The sequence below is a fragment of the Kryptolebias marmoratus genome, linkage group LG19 (genome assembly GCF_001649575.2).
Source record: "Kryptolebias marmoratus isolate JLee-2015 linkage group LG19, ASM164957v2, whole genome shotgun sequence".
In the NCBI taxonomy this organism is placed as follows: domain Eukaryota; kingdom Metazoa; phylum Chordata; class Actinopteri; order Cyprinodontiformes; family Rivulidae; genus Kryptolebias; species Kryptolebias marmoratus.
Genome location: NC_051448.1, coordinates 5886841 through 5905377, shown reverse-complemented (window position 1 = coordinate 5905377; position 18537 = coordinate 5886841). Strand labels below are relative to the sequence as shown.

The 18537-nt window shown below is 38.0% G+C and overlaps 2 protein-coding genes across 21 annotated transcripts in view; one reads left to right on the top strand and one right to left on the bottom strand.

Annotated features, from left to right (window-relative positions):
- Positions 1 to 10613, top strand: part of LOC108233450 (disks large-associated protein 2) — a 114155-nt gene extending 103542 nt beyond the window's left edge. For both annotated transcript variants that reach the window (XM_017411928.3, XM_037981659.1), the window contains one exon: positions 136 to 10613. In XM_017411928.3, coding sequence (XP_017267417.1) covers positions 136 to 351 — 216 coding nt within the window. In that variant the 3' untranslated portion in view covers positions 352 to 10613. The remainder of the gene's footprint in view (positions 1 to 135) is intronic.
- ptprk (protein tyrosine phosphatase receptor type K) overlaps positions 8501 to 18537 on the bottom strand; it is a 104872-nt gene continuing 94835 nt past the window's right edge. For 6 of the 19 annotated variants that reach the window (XM_017411868.3, XM_017411876.3, XM_017411869.3 and 3 more), the window contains 14 exons: positions 17991 to 18008; positions 17394 to 17430; positions 17160 to 17257; positions 16804 to 16920; positions 15862 to 16016; positions 15610 to 15745; positions 14805 to 14954; positions 13515 to 13688; positions 12770 to 12787; positions 12031 to 12162; positions 11817 to 11942; positions 11565 to 11728; positions 11311 to 11446; positions 8501 to 11185 (listed from right to left, as the gene is read on the bottom strand). In XM_017411868.3, coding sequence (XP_017267357.1) covers positions 11132 to 11185; positions 11311 to 11446; positions 11565 to 11728; positions 11817 to 11942; positions 12031 to 12162; positions 12770 to 12787; positions 13515 to 13688; positions 14805 to 14954; positions 15610 to 15745; positions 15862 to 16016; positions 16804 to 16920; positions 17160 to 17257; positions 17394 to 17430; positions 17991 to 18008 — 1515 coding nt within the window. In that variant the 3' untranslated portion in view covers positions 8501 to 11131. The remainder of the gene's footprint in view (positions 11186 to 11310; positions 11447 to 11564; positions 11729 to 11816; positions 11943 to 12030; positions 12163 to 12769; positions 12788 to 13514; positions 13689 to 14804; positions 14955 to 15609; positions 15746 to 15861; positions 16017 to 16803; positions 16921 to 17159; positions 17258 to 17393; positions 17431 to 17990; positions 18009 to 18537) is intronic. The other 13 variants (XM_017411872.3, XM_017411877.3, XM_017411879.3 and 10 more) reach the window with 4 other exon arrangements.

The window sequence follows — 18537 nt, the reverse complement described above, 5'->3', positions numbered from 1 at the left end:
TCTGTTTGCCTCTCGTTATCTCCCTCTCTGACGTGCTGATTAAACGTTTAAATGTAATGATATGCTTTTATTTTTAAAAAAAGGAATCTTCAGATGTTTCTTTGGGGATTCAGTGACTGTTCCTTGTGTTCCCAGGAGCAGAAGTGGCCTCCGCCTCTGTCTAAAAGGCCGTCCAGGGGGCGTGGCGGCATGACGCGGGAGCGCTCTCTGGACCTTCAGGACCGCCAGCGACAGGAAGCCCGCAGACGCCTCATGGCTGCCAAACGAGCAGCTTCTTTCAGACAGAACTCAGCCACAGAGAGGGCGGACAGCATCGAGATCTACATCCCTGAAGCCCAAACACGGCTTTGAGGTTCACAGAATCACCCTTAGCTCCTCTCGTCCACCGCCATCCGACACCAGCTCGCCGTGCCACATTCAGCCCCGAGGTTCTGTTAAAAAAACTCACTGCTTGTCCACTACGCTCTGTGCTGCCCCCGCTGAAGCTACACTAAGCAAAGATGTTATCCTAATGTTGCTGTGTTTTTAATTACAGGAAGAATGCTGCCATCGTCTGGTCAGCAGAGACTCTGTAACACCAAACCATTTCTTTATGGTTTATTTAATATTTTCTGACCAAAAGTGACCCAACGTCAACAGAATTGGTAAATACAGGCATTAGGTTTTATTTATGCTGCTGCCACTTCAAGCTGCTAACATTTCCATTTTGCTTAGTGTAGCTTTAAGACCAAAAGGGGGGTTTGCCAACATATTCCAATACAATCAACGATGCATTTCAGTCAAATTTAGGAACTTTTTTTTTAGAACTTTCTGTGGTCCTCTGAATTGTTGCCATTGTCCAGCTGTGTATAAGAACAATAATACACTTATCACATTCAAAGTAAAACACAAAGTGCAACTTTTCTCTCGCCGGCAACAATGATCTGTGGCTAAAGCACCCAGAGACACAACGGTCTTTACTAAATAACTTTTTTTTTTGCAAAATTCAGATTGAACACTTCTTATGTTTTTAACCAAATCTGCTTTTAAAACCTGATATGAAGTCGTAGTTAATATTTCTAAATTCCTAAAATTCCTACTTTGTCAGATTTGACGTAACGAGGCCAGAATTCTTCACATCTGTAAACGACAGACAGCCTTCCATCATGGCGGACTACACAAGTCTTGATGACATCACTGCCCAGGTTCCTTTTTTTAGACCCAGGCGTGCTCCAGACATCAAACCATTGTTGCCGGCCTAATTTAAAAATAGGGATATAAACTCTAGTCCATCCTTTTCACATTAAGGCATTTTCATTTCCGCAATACCCCTCGGTCTTAGGAATTTTACATTTTATAAGATTTGTAAAATATTAGCTGCTGGATACATTTCCACTGCAGAACAAATATGAATTATTAACAGAAGACAGATTTGCACAGCCTGGAAGAAGGGGCTGTATCAAACACTGCATTTTGCACCTTATAATATTCATGTTTGTATTTCCAAGGGAAATGTAGATTATGAAGCTCACATGTGATATTGTTGCAGTTGAATTGCAAGGTCAGATATGAAGAATTTACTAAAGAATTTCATATTTATCTATAGGTTATAGAAAATGCACCTTGTTTCCTTTTTTTGACGGCAGTAAGGCCGTTCCTAAGTAAAACTTTGTGATTCTAACACTTTTAATTCTACTTATAGTATCTATCGTAAGACCAATATCAAAATCTATAGTATACATTTAGTATTTATATTTAAAGAAGCTGTTGGTTGATTTGACAATGCATCTGTTTTGGTTATTAAAATCTCTTAGCTAAGATTTTATGTCACACATTGCATCTGACCTTCTGTTCTTGTTTTTGATCTGCTCATGTAGTTCTAGGAAAAAAACAGGTGCAAATGATACTTTAACAATATTCAGTTACTATAGTAAATGGTGCTGCTTTTTACTCTAAAACTGTTGTCCTTTACCCAGTCCTATGTGCACACACACGCACACACACGCACACACACACATATGCTCAAGGACTTTTTAAACTGAGATTTATTAAAATGGTGCCCGCCTCCTCCCTGACGACTTGTGGTAGATTGTGACTTTAGAAACGATCATCTTTGCAGTGCTCTCAGTGATTTCTATGAGGAGAAAGTTTTAGGGGCTTGTTCGTTTATCAATGGGAGGGATTACAGGCTTTGACATTCCACCAACCTTAAAGTAAAATTAGAAATGGCCACCCTGAGCCACGGGGAGGCTGCTATGGTTAGCTGAAAGCCCATCATAGTACCTGTTCTTGTTTTATATCCCTTGACGCTCTCGTTCATCGTCCTTTGCCGACCCCAGCTCATTGACGCCAGTGTCGGTTTTGCCACTGGAGGGATCTTGAAGTTCAGTGTTTCCCGTTTCAATCTGCTGCATTCAGCAGGGGAGAGCAGTTTGTTCTCTGTGTGAGGGATTCTGATGGGATTTTTATTTTTGTGACTGCCTCGGAGACTGACAGAAGGATTATTTTACTTTATGGTGAGCGTGCTAAATCAGACCCTTTTCTTACCAAACGGCCTTAACCAAAACACTAATGAATGTAGAGACTCCATCCATGCAAAAACAACAAAAATCCCAGAAGATGAGCGATTGCTGAAACTTCATGTAAATTGGACGTTACTCTAAAACGATTTATTTTATTTGCTTATCTCATAAAAGTTTTTCTATATTTAAATTATTCGAGCATTAAAGAGGGTACATGGTTTTTACTGATTTGAAACTTAAATTCACAAACATGTACAATATACTTATTGGTATCAATACATAATACAGCCAGGTACATACCTGAAGTGTACTGGGTTCCTACAGGGACTGGATTATGAAATGACTGGAAACCCAGTACATACTTGTATGTAACGAGTACATACCAGATATGTACCATGTACCATGAAAGTACTAGGTACATACACTATAAGTGCAGGGTCACCTGGTAAGTACCAGGCTCTGTTATGTATTGCTGCCTACTTTTCTGCACTTGTAAAGACTAGAATCCAAATAGAATTGTTCTGCAGGTTACAAAAAAATAATATAAGAAAGAATAAAAAACAAAGTCCCTACATCTAATATATGTATGTATATTAAAACTGTTGTTTTATATTTAAAGTTACACATATATTGTAATATAAACTTAAATTCACCAGTTTCTGTACAAATAAATCAGGAATTCACTGGAGTCAGTTTATTTATTTATTTTTTAACTTAGTTACATTCAAAATACCTAATTCTTTTTACAGTTATATGAATAATATTGGCTCAAGGTGCAGACTCTCAGCTGTTATATATATATTTTAAATTCAATTATTTGTAAATTCAGCTATTTAATATGTAAACACATTTTATTTCAGGGTCCTAAATGCGATTGGACAAATTAAAGATCCAGAAATGAAAAGGTTAATTTTAAATATGTTTTTGGAAATCAAAGAATTTCCTGTTGTGATAGTCATGTTAGTGTAGATTGATTTTAGGATCATCTCTTCAGGATAGCAGTCCTAAAACTTTAACCTGGTCTTTCTGTCCTGAAATTTGGAACATTAGAGAAACTGATGAGACAGCAGCAAAAGATTTTTTTTCTGTTTGACTGTAGATCATGATATTTTAGCAGCACATGGCTGCATAATGTCAGGAAATCATTAAACGATCTCATCTCTCTGTGGATGTTGAGGCCTTTTTATGCTCCCAGGCTCACCAGCACTTCCTGCTTCTCTGAGAACCAATCAGACATTTGATTTTGCCACTAATGTCCTTCCTGTCCCTCTGCCTTGACAGACTTTAGTGGACTGACATCAACAACTACCAAAAGAAAACACCACACATGGCTTAAGTCCAGACTAACTGTCTTTGATTGATGACAAAATTCCAAAACAGTTTCCCATTCTGTTTTACAGTCAACAAATTAAAGAGCTGATTTTCTTAAACCCTTTGGATCTACAGTAAAAAAAACTTCAAAGTAAAGTTGAGTATCTCCGTTTTAAAGACAATAATCAATAAATATTATTTAAAATATTTTTGTAGAGAGTTTAAATCAAAATGGTGTCAGTAACTGTATATACATGGAAAATATATTTACAAGCTGTATTTCACCTTCGGTAACTTTTCTTTGTCAAATCTGAATAAGTAATTTATCAAAAGGTGTATATTTTGGGGCCGTCATCCCACTGAAGATTACAGAACTATAAAGAATATATTTACTTAAAATTTTAATAATTACATAAATTGCTAAGAGGCAAGGGCTCATTCCTAGGTTTGATGAATTTGTAGCATTTATTTCCAACAATAACACATGAGTCATGTTATATTTTAAAGAGGAAGTACCCAAAAGTTTGACTAATTTGATTTATATCCTATTTTTAAAGAAAAAAATATGAGTAATTTCAGATTATTGAGGCTTCAGGTTTGCCAGGTAACAAAGTTTTTCATATTTCCTGTTTTGTGGTGAGGAAGGGACAGAGGACGTTCACCTGGAGTTGGCGGTGAATCTGTTGTGGTGTCACTGGAATATAAATTTTACATTCTTAAGACAGCTGATTTAGTCTGTATTTATAATTTGATACACTAAGTTGATAAAAAGTGGTCAAGAGCTTCAGTGAACGCAGTTACTTCCCGAAAAATGTGAGATTTTTTTCCAGAATTTAATGGTCACTCTTAATGTCACCGACAGCTTTGATTTTCCTTAGTCGGCCGTTGTCATTTTCCTCTGACTGTGTCTTTAAACCTTCACATCTTCACTCATCTTGTGATTGGAAATATATTCTGAAAATGTCAGCGTTCTCATTTATTTCCCCGGTTCCTCCTCCTGAGAGGGGCTGACATGTGAACGATAGCTGATGGGCTACTTAACAATCCAACTGCTCTTCCACCTGACTGAAGTCTAAGTCAGATCAAGTCTACTTCCCACAGACTGCCAACTGTGATTCTATCATGTGTAGTGCGGATGATGATCTGGTTTTTATTTCACCAGTCCAGGTTTAAAAGAATTAATGAAAAGATCAGACTGAGCTTTTTTTTTTCCCTGTAGCTTTAGGTTCATATTTTGTTGCGTCGTATGTCGTACAAACCAGTTCTACCCACCGACCAGTTGAGTGAAACCGAATAATAGTTGTAATTTGTCATAAAGTTAGTGCATAAAACTAAATGTTTTCTACTTGAGGTCCATCGCAGAGTGAATAGAAAGAGGAAGTTAGACCAGTATCAGAACCTCGCGGAAATCTGACACACAAATATTCAACAAGTTCCAGGGACAACGTGCTGTGTTCGAACACTTGTACAAGAATTAGATACAGAACCAACATTATAGACGTACAAAGTGTTTTTTTCGTGGTTCTCATGAAGGGATGTTCTGTTGTTGTGGTGCCATTTTCATTCTATTGTTTTTGAATATATATATATATATATATATATATATGTGTGTGTGTGTTCTTTGTGTCTCCCATTTCCCCACCATTCTATGAGGGGCTTAGGAGTTTGGCAACTATGTACATGACAAATCCTCAGGTGCCTTACAGTCTGACTCCCTTAAGACTGAGTGAATGCTTTAGTTTGATATGAAAGGACTGCAACACCTTTTAGAGTTTGTACCTTCGTAAAAGGGCTGGAAACTAAATGCTGGGTCAGACTGCAGAGTTTAAAATAAGATTGCATTTATATTTGACTGATTCAGATCTCCTACTGTAATAAGCTTCAGCACAATACACTCTAGAGGTCACCAACTGAGGTTTTGCTGATATTTGTTTTCTTCATTTACAACGAATTTGGTTCAGAGTATGTTCATTTATTTTGCTATGATTCAAGATCGATCACAGTAGGTTCTGTTAAAAACTGAGGAGAGATGCCAACAGACAACATCTCAGTCCTCGCAGCTAAATTCAACTTCTCTGAAACAGTTTTTGTTTTCCTTCCTAACAGCTGGGATGTTGTAATCTTTTTTTTGCCATCTTTGAATCTACATGTATACAGAATCTGGAGACTGACAAAACTTGACCAGCCAAAAAGTGCAATAGTGTTTTAATACAATGAGAGACAGGCTCACCTACAGCTACTTACCTCATTGCTAACCGTTTTAGCTGATATAGTTTTGGAGAACTAGTCGTGAGCTTGGCAGGAACACACTTTGTCATGCCTGTGTACTATGCAGCAGTACTTCTGCGAGGCGGCAGATGTTGCAGGCCCCAGTGCAGATCACCTTTCATTCAAGAGAGCTTTGAACGCACCATATGTACTGTGCTGAACAGAAGCAAAAACGCGTGCTTTCATCGTCATCAAAATGCAGTGACGTTAATTTTGTCATTCAGGATTAACTTTACACTGATTTACAACAAAACGGTGTACAGAGAAACTGACCTTCAGCTACCTTTCAGTGACGCTCGCAATGACTCACATGGATAAGTTAGAATTTCTTTTTCCTTCTTGGGTTGGCGCCACAGTTTCCACCGTTTAAAAGTTGACCTGAAGTTAAACCTCACAGAAGAATAGGTGCTGAATCAACCATGATTGCTCTTTCTACTGTTTTGTCAATTTGTTTTTCTTTGTATTTCTCTTGTTGTTGATTCCGACAATCAGTACACACCAAAAGCATCAAATGCACACAAATACTACAACAGCAGTGTCATGGTATTTAAACTGAACTAGCTGCTGGAGTTCCCCCGCTTGATCTTGAGTGTGTTTGTGACCCCATTCAATATTCACAGAGTTTTTCTTGTTGTTTCCTGTACGGTTGTACTGCCACTGTCTTTTATTGTTTGTTCTCTCTTCTCATAAATCACGACTCTCATGTTGTTCTGAACTGAAGAAAAGTTAGTTAATTATGACCATTTTATTGTCACGCTCATCTGAACGTGTGCGAGTCATGTCTGCTCTTCAAGCAATAAGCCTAACTTAAACATTAACAATGACTTTTTTATTGTTTAGGTGACTTTTTAGCTTCTTCAAATAGTTTGGTGTCTCAAGGAATGTTTACGCATTTTTGTTTGGTTAGAGATGTTGACCGTAGCTTGGCCGAGTACAGGTAGCCTCTCTGTTTTACATGTCAGATCTAATTTATTCAATGTATTATATATTTTTTTTATTAAGTTCCTAAAACTTGTGGCTTAGTACATTACCCATGGTTTTGTTTCCTTGGCTGGCGCACTGTATCACTAGTTTCCCCAATGTAGTTATTGCTAAGTTAGCTTAGCTTTTAAATCAAGTGCAGAAAAAAGCCAGCCTTCTTCATAGCAAATTTGATATGCATAAACCCCACATCAATTTTCTCCCCTAAAATATGAAATATGATGTTGTGTTCTGAATATGAAAATTGTTTTAGGGAAGATTTAATCAGCTGTCGACCAAGCTAGTTCTTTCCTCTTTTTTACATCTTGATACTAAACTATAGAAAAACACAAAACATGGTATCAGTTATCGATAGGAATAAAACTATTTCTTTCATTAAGCTTAAATTGTGCTGGTGTGTTAAAAGAGAGGTTTTAAGGCAACATGAGATTTTTCCCTGCAATGTTTTTTTTTTAAATTTATTTTAAACTGTAATTATTTCATTATCTACCTTTTTTCCTGCAGCTTCGGAGCCCATCTGTGCAACAGGTCTGAGGAAATGTTACACTTTAGTACCGATGCTTAAGGGTAATAATGTTAAACGTTTTCACAGTTGTGTCAGGATCGCACATCGTCCACATTTCCATTTGTTTTGTTGCGTAATTTTGCAAAACTTGAGAAAATGTTTATTTTTCTGTGTTTTATGAAGAGAGAGCAGTCACAGTTGCGTTCGGTGGAGAAATGTGTTGTGGCTGTAGGTGAAAAACAAAAACTAAAGAAGCCTCTCAAGGGTTTGGGAAGACATAAAAACTGATATCATAAAGATTTGTGGTTAACTTAAAACTATTTTGAAATTGTTCAATATATCAATAATGAGGACAACAACAATGCCAAATAAGTATTTGTACAGATATACAAATATACATATATAAATATATGATATATGCCTAATTTAATTTGAACTATTTTCTGCTCTTGACCATGTTTCTGTTTTTTAATGTTACTTTGTCAACATTATTTTATAATAGCATGCAGGGTAGTGAAAATGATTGTATTAATTAGTGTTTCATTGCTGGTCAGTATTAACAGCAGTCTACAGCTGAGTTTGTGTTTGGAAGATTACTTTAGGCTGATTAATTTGTTTACCTATAAACTAACTGTAAAGTTTCTTTTCTAAATGCAAGTTTTTTTTTAAAGCATTTGAACAGTTTTTATCATTTTTTTAATTTTCTCTTGCTTTATGAATGTGGCTTACAATATTTTGCCTCCTCTAAGTACTGCTCTCAACCATCCATTGTAAATAGTTATGCAAATTAAACTTTTTGAAGAAAACAGATGTGATATAAGATGATGCGTTTCTGTTGCAGGGCCAGGGAATGTGCTGCACCCCAAAAAGTCAATTAGCTCAGCTGCATTATATATACACACAGTGAAAGCTGAAGATCCTGTAACCTCAGATGTTTTAGTTAAAGAAGTGGTCTTTATTACAGCAAAAAAAGCCAAACATTACAGACAAGAATATTTATGAACCATGAATATCAATGCCAAACTTAGACTAGCCTTTCATCCAGACACCAGCTTCATTTACTCCTCTGAAGGGCCACAAATTCACTTTCAATGACAGAGGAGCTACAACTAGTATTTGTTACATAAAGAGGGTTTCTGACATGTCTTTTAATTTCTGCAGGTATCTTTACAACTCCTATCCGAGGTGCTTGTTCCTTTTTCCCAACTGGCGAATCCCATCAACATATTTGTTGTACAGTTTCCCGCTCTTCTCCGGGGCAAATCAAAAAGTTGTTGAACTAAAACCAAAAGTTGATATTCCACCAACAGAATAACTTCTTTAACCAGTGAAAACTAAAAATATTTAAACACCATCTGTAAAGAATCCTCCAGGAGTACAATCTGTGAATTTTGTTTGAATCGTACAACAGAACTAATGTTCTGGCTTTTTATCCACTACTTTAATCTCTACTGTTCCTCCAACAATAGAGCCCTATACAGTACTAAAGTACTAATAAAGTACTGAAGTACTAATAGTCTAACTTACATTAATGACCTTTAGAGCTGCTCCAACTGAGTGAAACATTTGACATATTTACAATAAAGTTTTTTTTCCCCATGTCTTAGTCTGCGCACACACAGAAACATCTGTAATAAAGCCTCACAAAGAAGCAATCTGATGAATTAAACACAACGAAGATACTTAAAACACTGGTCGTCCATAAGAACGCATTCAACAAAGCCCTGGTTGAGACTGAAGATGCTGTTAAAATGCTCGTTTCAACAAGTAAATTTAAATGATTAGGCACGATAAATGTGTTTGTGTCACAGTTCGGCGTGGTTCACTCACTAAGCCTGTTTGAATCACTCTGTCTCTGTGTGTTCAGGGATAATTGTGAACAGGATGAGGACGAAGATAAACAGCTTATCCCGACTTAAGAGGGGATCGGAGCTATTATCCAAAAATACTCTGTGCATGTAAATGTGTTGATGTCCTGCTGACCACAAACAGCAGTGGGCTTTACAAAAAAAAGAAAAAGACACAAAAACATCACAGAGATTCAAAAAGTGAAAACAAAGACAATACTACTGGGTTCCACCTAAATACTGAAAAACTACTTCTAAAGCTTAATATACAGCTTCAATCAGGGGTTCTTAAACTCTTCTTCATGGACTCAGACTGAGCAGATCAGGAACCAGTACCGGCTCAGGAAATCAAACACAATATTTCAGGACTCCAGATGAAACGGTCCATTTGTCATCCCGAAACAGTTTAAGAAACGCTGGTGGTAGAGTAAACATGGAATGAAAAATGATTGTTCTTACAAGCAATGCAAGTAAACAAACAATAAATACAAACAATGTGCTTTATCCATAAAAACATATTTACACAAAGTCTTTGGCTTATGAATAAAAATCAGCTACAAAATAATAATATTAAAACAAAAAGTGTTGGCCACCAGTGCACAGAACAAATGAAGCCTGGGGTCAGTTCACTCTTAATTTCTTTTATGTCCGAAATGGAAAATGCAGTTTTTGTTTTTTTAAGGAACAACAAATAGTCTCAGTCATTTTATACAACTGGCTTATCTGGATTTGTCTAACTCAAAATCTGCGTATATTTGTGGTGTGAAAAAGGTTCCATTTGTGAACTGGCTGAATTGAAAGTGCATTGGGCCCAGCCCTGAAACAAACATGATGACAACGATATTATGATCTATTTTAAAGTTCAGGTTATGCAAAAGGCTTCTAAACTTCTATCCGTGTAATCAGTACATGATACAACAAAAGCAAACAAAAACTGTAACTAGTAAACACAAAAGCAATTTTCTTCATCTGTATTCTTTTTCTAATTGTGTGTGACCAATTTAAAACAGACCCAAAGTGGCTATAAATAACTTGTACATGACAATCTATAAACTCAGACTTCACTGAGATGACCAGACACCTAACATGAAGATAAAGTGACCAGAAACAGAAGCATTCACGGGGTTTGGCTGGGCTGTAAGTTCACGTTTCTTGTTCCAGTAACAAAGTACTGGCTGCAAATATGAAAAAAAAAAAAAATCACCATGATGATTAACACAGGTAAAGTACTTTAAAATATATATCATGATAGTGGGAATGTGGGCCCACAGAAAACTTTTAACTTGCAGTTTTTTGAAAGCTGTGGTTACAGCTTGCAAATGGAAGGGAGACATCTACAGGGCACAATGAGTACTGCAGCTGAAACAGCACAAAGCATCGAGTCCATAGGAAAGGGATGTAGTGAGAGGTTTAACATTTAAATTGAGGCCCAAAACATACAGGGGCCTGCTGGCACTCAGAAAGCTGTACAAGAAGCATAAAGGAAATAAAGGAGTAACATCTCCTCCTCTGCTGCTGTCCTCTCAAAAAGTCTAAACATCTCCCTGTGTGGAACATCACTGTACAAGGAGCCAATTCCACTTGCACCATTTGTTGAGACAGAAAGTGGATGCTACAGAACACCACAGAGGGGAGTCAGGAGCAAACAAAGGATCAAACACGAGAAGGGAACCGATCATCCCCAGCTGCTCTTCACTTCCTTCTCTTCTATCCTTTGCTTAGGACGACTCGATAAACTCCAGAGCCAGGTCATAGCAGAACCGATACTGTTCCTGTGAAGGAGCAGACACAAACATTCACTACGCCTGTCTGCATGGTTCCAAACGTGTGTAATATTTATGGTGTTTTAACTTCTCCTCCTCACTTCGTTGGAAATTCTGAAGTGACGTGAACTCACCGGAGTATCCACCATGTTGGGCTTGCTGTTCCTCAGCGTCTTCACAGCGTGGAAGACGTCCACCACATTCTGTCTCTTGACCATTTCACACACAATGCTGCTGGCACAAAATACTCCACTTCGCCCACCTCCGTTTCTACAGAAGCACAAAATTGTTTCGTTTATCCTTAAATCAGTTCCATCTATGAAGCATTTTTGAAAAAATAAACTCGACGTGACTGTTTATGAGGAAACGTGTCGCATTGTGCACTTACAGACAGTGCACGATTGTTCTTCCTTCTCCCTCCTCTCCTTCACGCTGCCACTGGTCGACCTGAAGGATCAGTTTGAGGAACGAGCGTTTGGAGGCGGGGACTTCTCTATGCCCCGCCCACCCCAAGTACTGGAACTGACGAACCATCAGGTAGCCTTCCTGAGGCTGAAACATCAAAAAACACTGTCACTGTAGAAGCAGCACAGGAGAGAGACTCGCAGCAGGATTTGCTAGAAAACAAATGTGTGCTAACCCTGGTGAGGTTGCAGACTCTGAAGAGCCTGCTGATAACGTCGCAGTCCATCGAGCAGGACATACATTCCACCTGGACGGGACCGTAACGCAGCATGCCCTCCTCTGGCCAGTACTGAGGACAACCCTGAGAAGAAACCGTTTCAATTCAATGCCATGTTTCACTTCATAACAATAAAAACGTGAAATTATAGCTCATTTTCAAAGCTAACTACCTGAGCCAGGTCAATCTCATTTAGCATCACCAGGCTGGTACATCCATAGTCGTAAACTAGTCGCCAAAAGTCTTTGACGGTGTTGGGCAAAGGATGCTGGGTAACGATGAATGCAGCAGGCTGTCTGTAGCTCTGCAAGCAAAGGAGAAGAAAACCTGATGTGAGACATTTTGTTCACACAAAACATAGCAAAACTAAATATCTGTCATTTAAATATCTTTATTCTGGTCATTGTTGCAGCACATCTGTCTTGTTCACTCTCTTTCACCCAAACACACAAATTAAACAACAAACGGTGAGGTGGGACGTCACAAAGCAAGCGTACGACAGAAAGGTGATGATGATCATGCAGTGGGATTAAACTGTGAGGGGCAGGAGCATGCATATACAAAACATCTCCATTTAATGGGGGGGTCAGTTACCATTGCGTTCAGTTAGTTCAGATGATACAAACAACACATGAAGAATGTGTCTGAAACCAAGTTTGCATGGAGAACGTATTAATGGAACTCCCTGAACCGAATGTGAACTGAGCCCAACCTTTCCTTGAGATGAAAATGATCAGTAAAAAGGGGCGTGGATGGGTTCATGAGCGAGGCACTAGAACCATGATGAGAATCTGGAGTCGGGGTGAGATCTGGGAGCAAAATGGCTTTGGTACACGGAAAACTGGAAGCTGAACAACACTGAAGCCATGAAACAAATCCAGTATTGGAGATTTGAAGTAAAACCCCATTACCTGGAACTCTTCTGACAGCTTGGTTAGAAAGAGGCCAGAGGTAAGTGACTAAACTCCACTGAATTGTTTTTAATCACTTTTACAATAACTACAGTATTTTGTCCTCCAACAACTCTGCTGGAGAGATGTCAACTTTGTTTCAACAACATACATTTTTTTACATTTTATATTTTTTAAGCGTTCTCTGAAACTACTCGTATATCTACAACCCCCTCTCTGACTAATAATGACACCATATTGTCATCTTACCTTAAACTTTCTGTCTAGTCAATGTTTTCTTTTTCAACTGACTGTTCATGGGCAACATGTTGAGTTTGGGTCAACTGTCGCCAATGTAAGAGATGTTTGGGTGGTGGCCAGAGAAGCTAGCGGTCTTTTCAGAACCTGGATTTGTCTCTAGCCTTCTGCTAAAACCACAAACACAGCATCACACAAACAGGGAAGGGAGTCTGTGTGTGTATCTGTGTGTAAGTGTTACATGTATAGAATATGTATAATCTGTTCTCTTTTTTTTAAACTTTTAAAAGTCTGTATCATTTGTAACAAATATGTGACTGCAGTTTGGGACAGAATCTAAAACATAATGGGAATTTTCAGAAATAACACACACCTCTACTAGATATTTACATGTGTATGCGTTAAAAAAAACAAAAAGAACACACACCATGTCCCAAACTACTCCTGCTTGATGTGTTGAAAATAACGCAACCTTACTGTGTTTACACTAAATGTGTTATTGACTTACATCCATCAGAGCAGCATTGATGTAGTTGCTGCTTTCTCCGTCTATTGTAATGAGGAAGGGCAGGCATCTGTCAGGAGGAAGGCCATCCATAAAGCGGTTCTTATCTTGGTTTCTAGGCAACAGTGCGATGCTGCAGTCTTCTGGCTGAGGCTGAGGCGTCACTGAGTTTAATGTCTGGACACAAAGAGAAATGGATAATGGAAAGTCAATTCACATTGAATACATACTTAAATTACAAAGATGGCCTAAAATAAATCATTCTCACAAACATTAGTGCTTGTAAAGAATGTTGGGTGTATCTTATTCGTCTGAAGAAAAAAAAAAAGTGAGCCCTGATTTTGAATGTTTGTTGTTAAAACAAGCTAAAAAGTAAGATGTGGAGAATGAAATCCTAATGAGTATACAAAAAACAAAACAATAAATAAAACAGGGAAGTCCGAAAGGGTTCATAAGAACTGTAAATGCTTTAAAGCTTCTCATTGCAAAGTATGAAATCAAACACATAAAAAGTTATCCTGAACTATAACAAAGTGTGCAGTTCGAATGTGTTTACTCCAGTTGTTTTTTTAGATATATTGAATGAAATTCTGAAATGCGGGTCCACACTCAATGTAAACAAAGCACTCAGCCGAATCTGCCAAAAACCACGAGGAAGCTGAAGTAATAGACTGACGGCTGCAGTCTGTGTAGGTCAAGAAATATGTCTGTAAGTTTAACATTCGATCTAGTTTCAGTCATTTTGGCTCTTTCCGTAGATAAACAAACACACACAGCTGAATCTGAACATATCAGAAGACCATGGCAATACATTCAAATGCTCCTTCTCTGAGACACATCTGCCTCTTACTGGCTGTGGAAGGTCCATGTTTAACATTTGGGATTAGATGGCTATCTTCCGACAAAGAGACTTAAAATCAAGAATAGTGGCTAAACTTTAGATTATCATTTGTTACCTTTTAGCTTGTTAGGTTTAGACAGCAAAAACTGGATTAGGTGCAGCAGAACATCATTGTCAGGGAATAAAGTACAGAATTGTGTTTTGAAAAGCAAAGCATTCCAGTATGCTGACAAAAACAAAAACACTAAACGGGTTCACTGGCTGCTGGAATAACAAGCAGGCCTGACTAAGATGGGAGTGAGAATGGAGCTGGAACAAAAGAGATTGTATTTTGTGATGTAATAATAAACTATTAGCTTCATTACTGATAGGAATTAAACAATGCTATTTTAGTTGTTCCTCTAAATAATGCTAATTGCTTATGGGATAAACAGACAAGAGAGAAACTTTACCTGGAACTCATCCTTCAGGTGAGACGAGTTGGTCTGGGAGTCGATGCGAATCAGCTCATAATAGGCTGCTTTGAACTCACACACTGGAATGGCTGTTTCTCCACATAGACAAGCCTCTAGTATGGCATCGTGGATGAATATATACTGCTCCTGTGCATAATTTAACCCACACATATGATGAGATCCATGCACATTTACTCTTTGATAAAGATTTTGCCGACAATAAAACACAAAAACGTAACACAAACAGCTGAAATGAAAGTGAGGATGCAGACACTGGGAGTGAGAGCGGAGACTGGTGGCAGATGGAGGCGAGGATGAAATGGGATCATGACTTGGCTCGCTTTACTTTACTTCTGATTCAGTGTGAACAAAAAGAAATTCTTTTTTGACTTTTCGAGCAAATAATAAAAGAAAAAACTTAGCTACACTGCCACTGGCTGATACTGAAGAAGCACATGTTTAGGAGTGTTTATAACAATGATTATAACAGATAAATAAAGCTTACTAGGGGAATGTTGTCTTTGATGCTTACAGGGACAATAACACATTTTCCCTCAACAGTAATAAATGTTTGATTAGTTAAAACAGCCTGACAGAAGAAGTGTTAGAAGTACGTAAAGCCTAAGTTATGAAGGATTGGAAATGTGATGAGGTGACATTTTTATGAATGAATGTTAAATAAGTAACTACATACTGTAAAACTCCAGCCATCTGTACCGTGCTGATGGCTGGTTCTCACAGTGATGTTTACTCTGTCTATTCTAAGAAGAAGATGCAAATGGAGGATGGGTAATGCAGTCACCTCAGTCTGTACCATGTTGATCCTCCTGGAGCGAAGAGCTTTCACACAGTTGTAGATGTCGACCACTCCTTCTCTCTCTGCCATATCCAACATGATGTCGATGACTATGAAGCAGCCTGTGCGTCCTGCTCCAGCACTGCAAAGGTGCAGATAACATACATTTAATTAGGGTTTAGAAATTGTTGTATAGGTCTGTCATTATAAAGACATCTATCCTAATTGTTTGCAGTATAAAAAGATCTGTATTTATACCTGCAGTGGACAACTATGGGTCCAGCAGAGGGTGGATTGGACATTTTAACTCTGCGGATGAAGGACAGTAGTCCAGTGGCGTGATATGGAACTCCATGATCAGGCCAGCCTGTGAAGTGGAACTGCTTGACCTCCCGCACTTCGTTGAAGCCACGCTAAGAGAAGATAAACAGCATCTTTTTAAATAAAACTACATGAAAGCTGTCAAATTTTACTTTACATGCTCGCTGTATTTAGCAGTTTTTGGTAGAGTTCAATGCAGCAACAAGAATGGATAAAATAACCAAACATGTCATTTGCAAACCAGATTCCTGTCATTTAGCTAAAACTACCACATTAAGACAGGATGCAACCTACTGTATGTATATTTCCCTTGTAACTTTGGGCAGAAATATGGATACTTATTTATTACCTCGGCTAAGGAGGTTATGTTTTCTGTAGTGTTGGTTTGTATGTTAGCAAGATTACTTGAAAACTAATGAACAGATTTTGAGGATATTTTGAGTTGTCACAAAAAACAAGTGATTTAATTCTGGTGGTGATCCAGATCACGATCCGGATCAAACAATTTTTAATGATCACATGGCCTTTATGAAGGTTTGTGTTTTCCAAGTGCATCTAGTTTTAATGTGACACAACAGGAGTATTTTTTAGAATATTTTGGTGTTTTTAAAATATGCAATCAGTGTTTTTTTATGAGGAATAATAGGCAAATAAATGAAAACTCAAAATAAAGGTATTGAATGGCTTTTACTTTATGGTTCTATCTATGCCATAAGCTATAATTAAGGTTTTAAGAAATCATAAGCACACTTTTGACTAATGCAACCATTTTTAAAAGTTGCCTTTGTTTCAAATACATTTAAAATAGAAGATAAGAATTTCAATCAAATCAAATCATTGGAATAAGATTATGCAACAGGAAGTTAAAACATAACTTACCCTCTCCAGTGTAAAAGTACGGACCACATATTCAGCAAGAGGTTCAACCTCCACAAATGTCACCTTGAAGTCTCCGTACACCTCAGCATCATCTGGCCAGTACTTATAACACTTAACCTAGATGAAAACGAAACTCAAGGTTATGTCAAAGAAAATTCATAAAACCACAAGCAAAGCTGCAGAAACAGTAGTTTACCGTGCTTAAAAAGAGTCATACACAGCTTTAGATAGAATGGTTTTAGAATCTTGTAAGAATCTCACTAATTGGTGTGTTAAAAAATAAAAAATGCAGCTACTCCCTGGGGAACAGCTGAACTGGACCGAAAAGGAGAAAGGGAAGGAAAAGAGCAACTTACCCTTCCAACCTCCACCAGATTGGTTACCATGACGATGCAGGCCGACTGTTCCTGCCACACCATCCTCCAGAAATCATACACCGTCTCATGAACAGGACCTAACCAGAGAGACAGTATTTAACTGTTACTACGAGTTAAATCCTCATACATGGAACAATTGCATGTTATTTGTAATTTTCAGGAGAACTATAAACAGCACTTTAACATTTATTTCACATTCCTGCAGTATCTTACCCTGGGTAGCAATGTAGTGACTTGGTCTCTGGTAACCCTGAAGACATAACACGAGCGTCAGTATGCAGTGAAAATGTTTAAATTTATTTCCATTTTTACATGGTTCTTAATGTTTTGTCTAAACTGTTATTATCCCACTTTTGTCTGCAGTAGCATAATATATTGGCATATTTTATTTATGGCTTTTCTGTATGATTTGTTGATTGTACTGCTGACAGTCTTATTCATTATAGCTCTGAAAACTGGACCATTTTCTGGTGATATAATTTGTGAGAACTTTTACACGTAACATTAGAACCTGACGTCACCTTCATGTGACTTAAAGCACTGCCCACAGAGCTACGACCACTACTGACGTGACATCAGGGACAAAAACAGGGGCTATGCATCAACATATTTACAGCATACAAGAGGATCCAAGCAAGAATGGCAGGTAGGCAAGATGAAGTGGAATCCTTCATGCAGCAGAGGCCCAAGCAACTCAAGGATGTGCATCATCACTTGATGCACATAAGGGCAGATGTATGCATGAAGGTGTAGGTGGGCTGATGTAAAGGTTGAGGGGGATGAATGAAAAAAATCCACAGTGATACTTACATCCCTGTACAGCCATATCTACAGCCCAAGCCACAGGCAGTAAGAACAAGTGGAAGAAAGAAAGAAAGCACAACAATGTCAGTGAGTGTCAATCAGAAAAAAAGAAAAGCTGCTTTGACAAAATGGGAGACGGACCAAAACATGCAGAAATAAAAGTTCAAATTAGACGGAATAGACAGGACACTTCTGATGGCTGCATCTCCAAACTGTAGTTTTGTTGTATCAGCAAAGATAAGGAGGTGTCCACTCTATTCATTCTAATTCTAGGTTCACGTAAGTTGTTAACACAGAAAAGCATGACGTAAGCATAACATCACACAAGCATGATGTGAGTGACTGACATGCAGATGTTTGGAGGTGATAAGAGATAAGAGAAGTGGAAGAAGGTGAATGGATGAACGAGAGGCAAAGGATGAAAATAAACTGTACATAGGTAAGATAAGTGTGTCAACTGTTTATTAACAGCCTGATGTGACTATCAGGAAGAAGTGGGACATTTTTGCCAAATGCTAAACATGTGAATGTCAGCAGCAATTAGTGGGCTTAG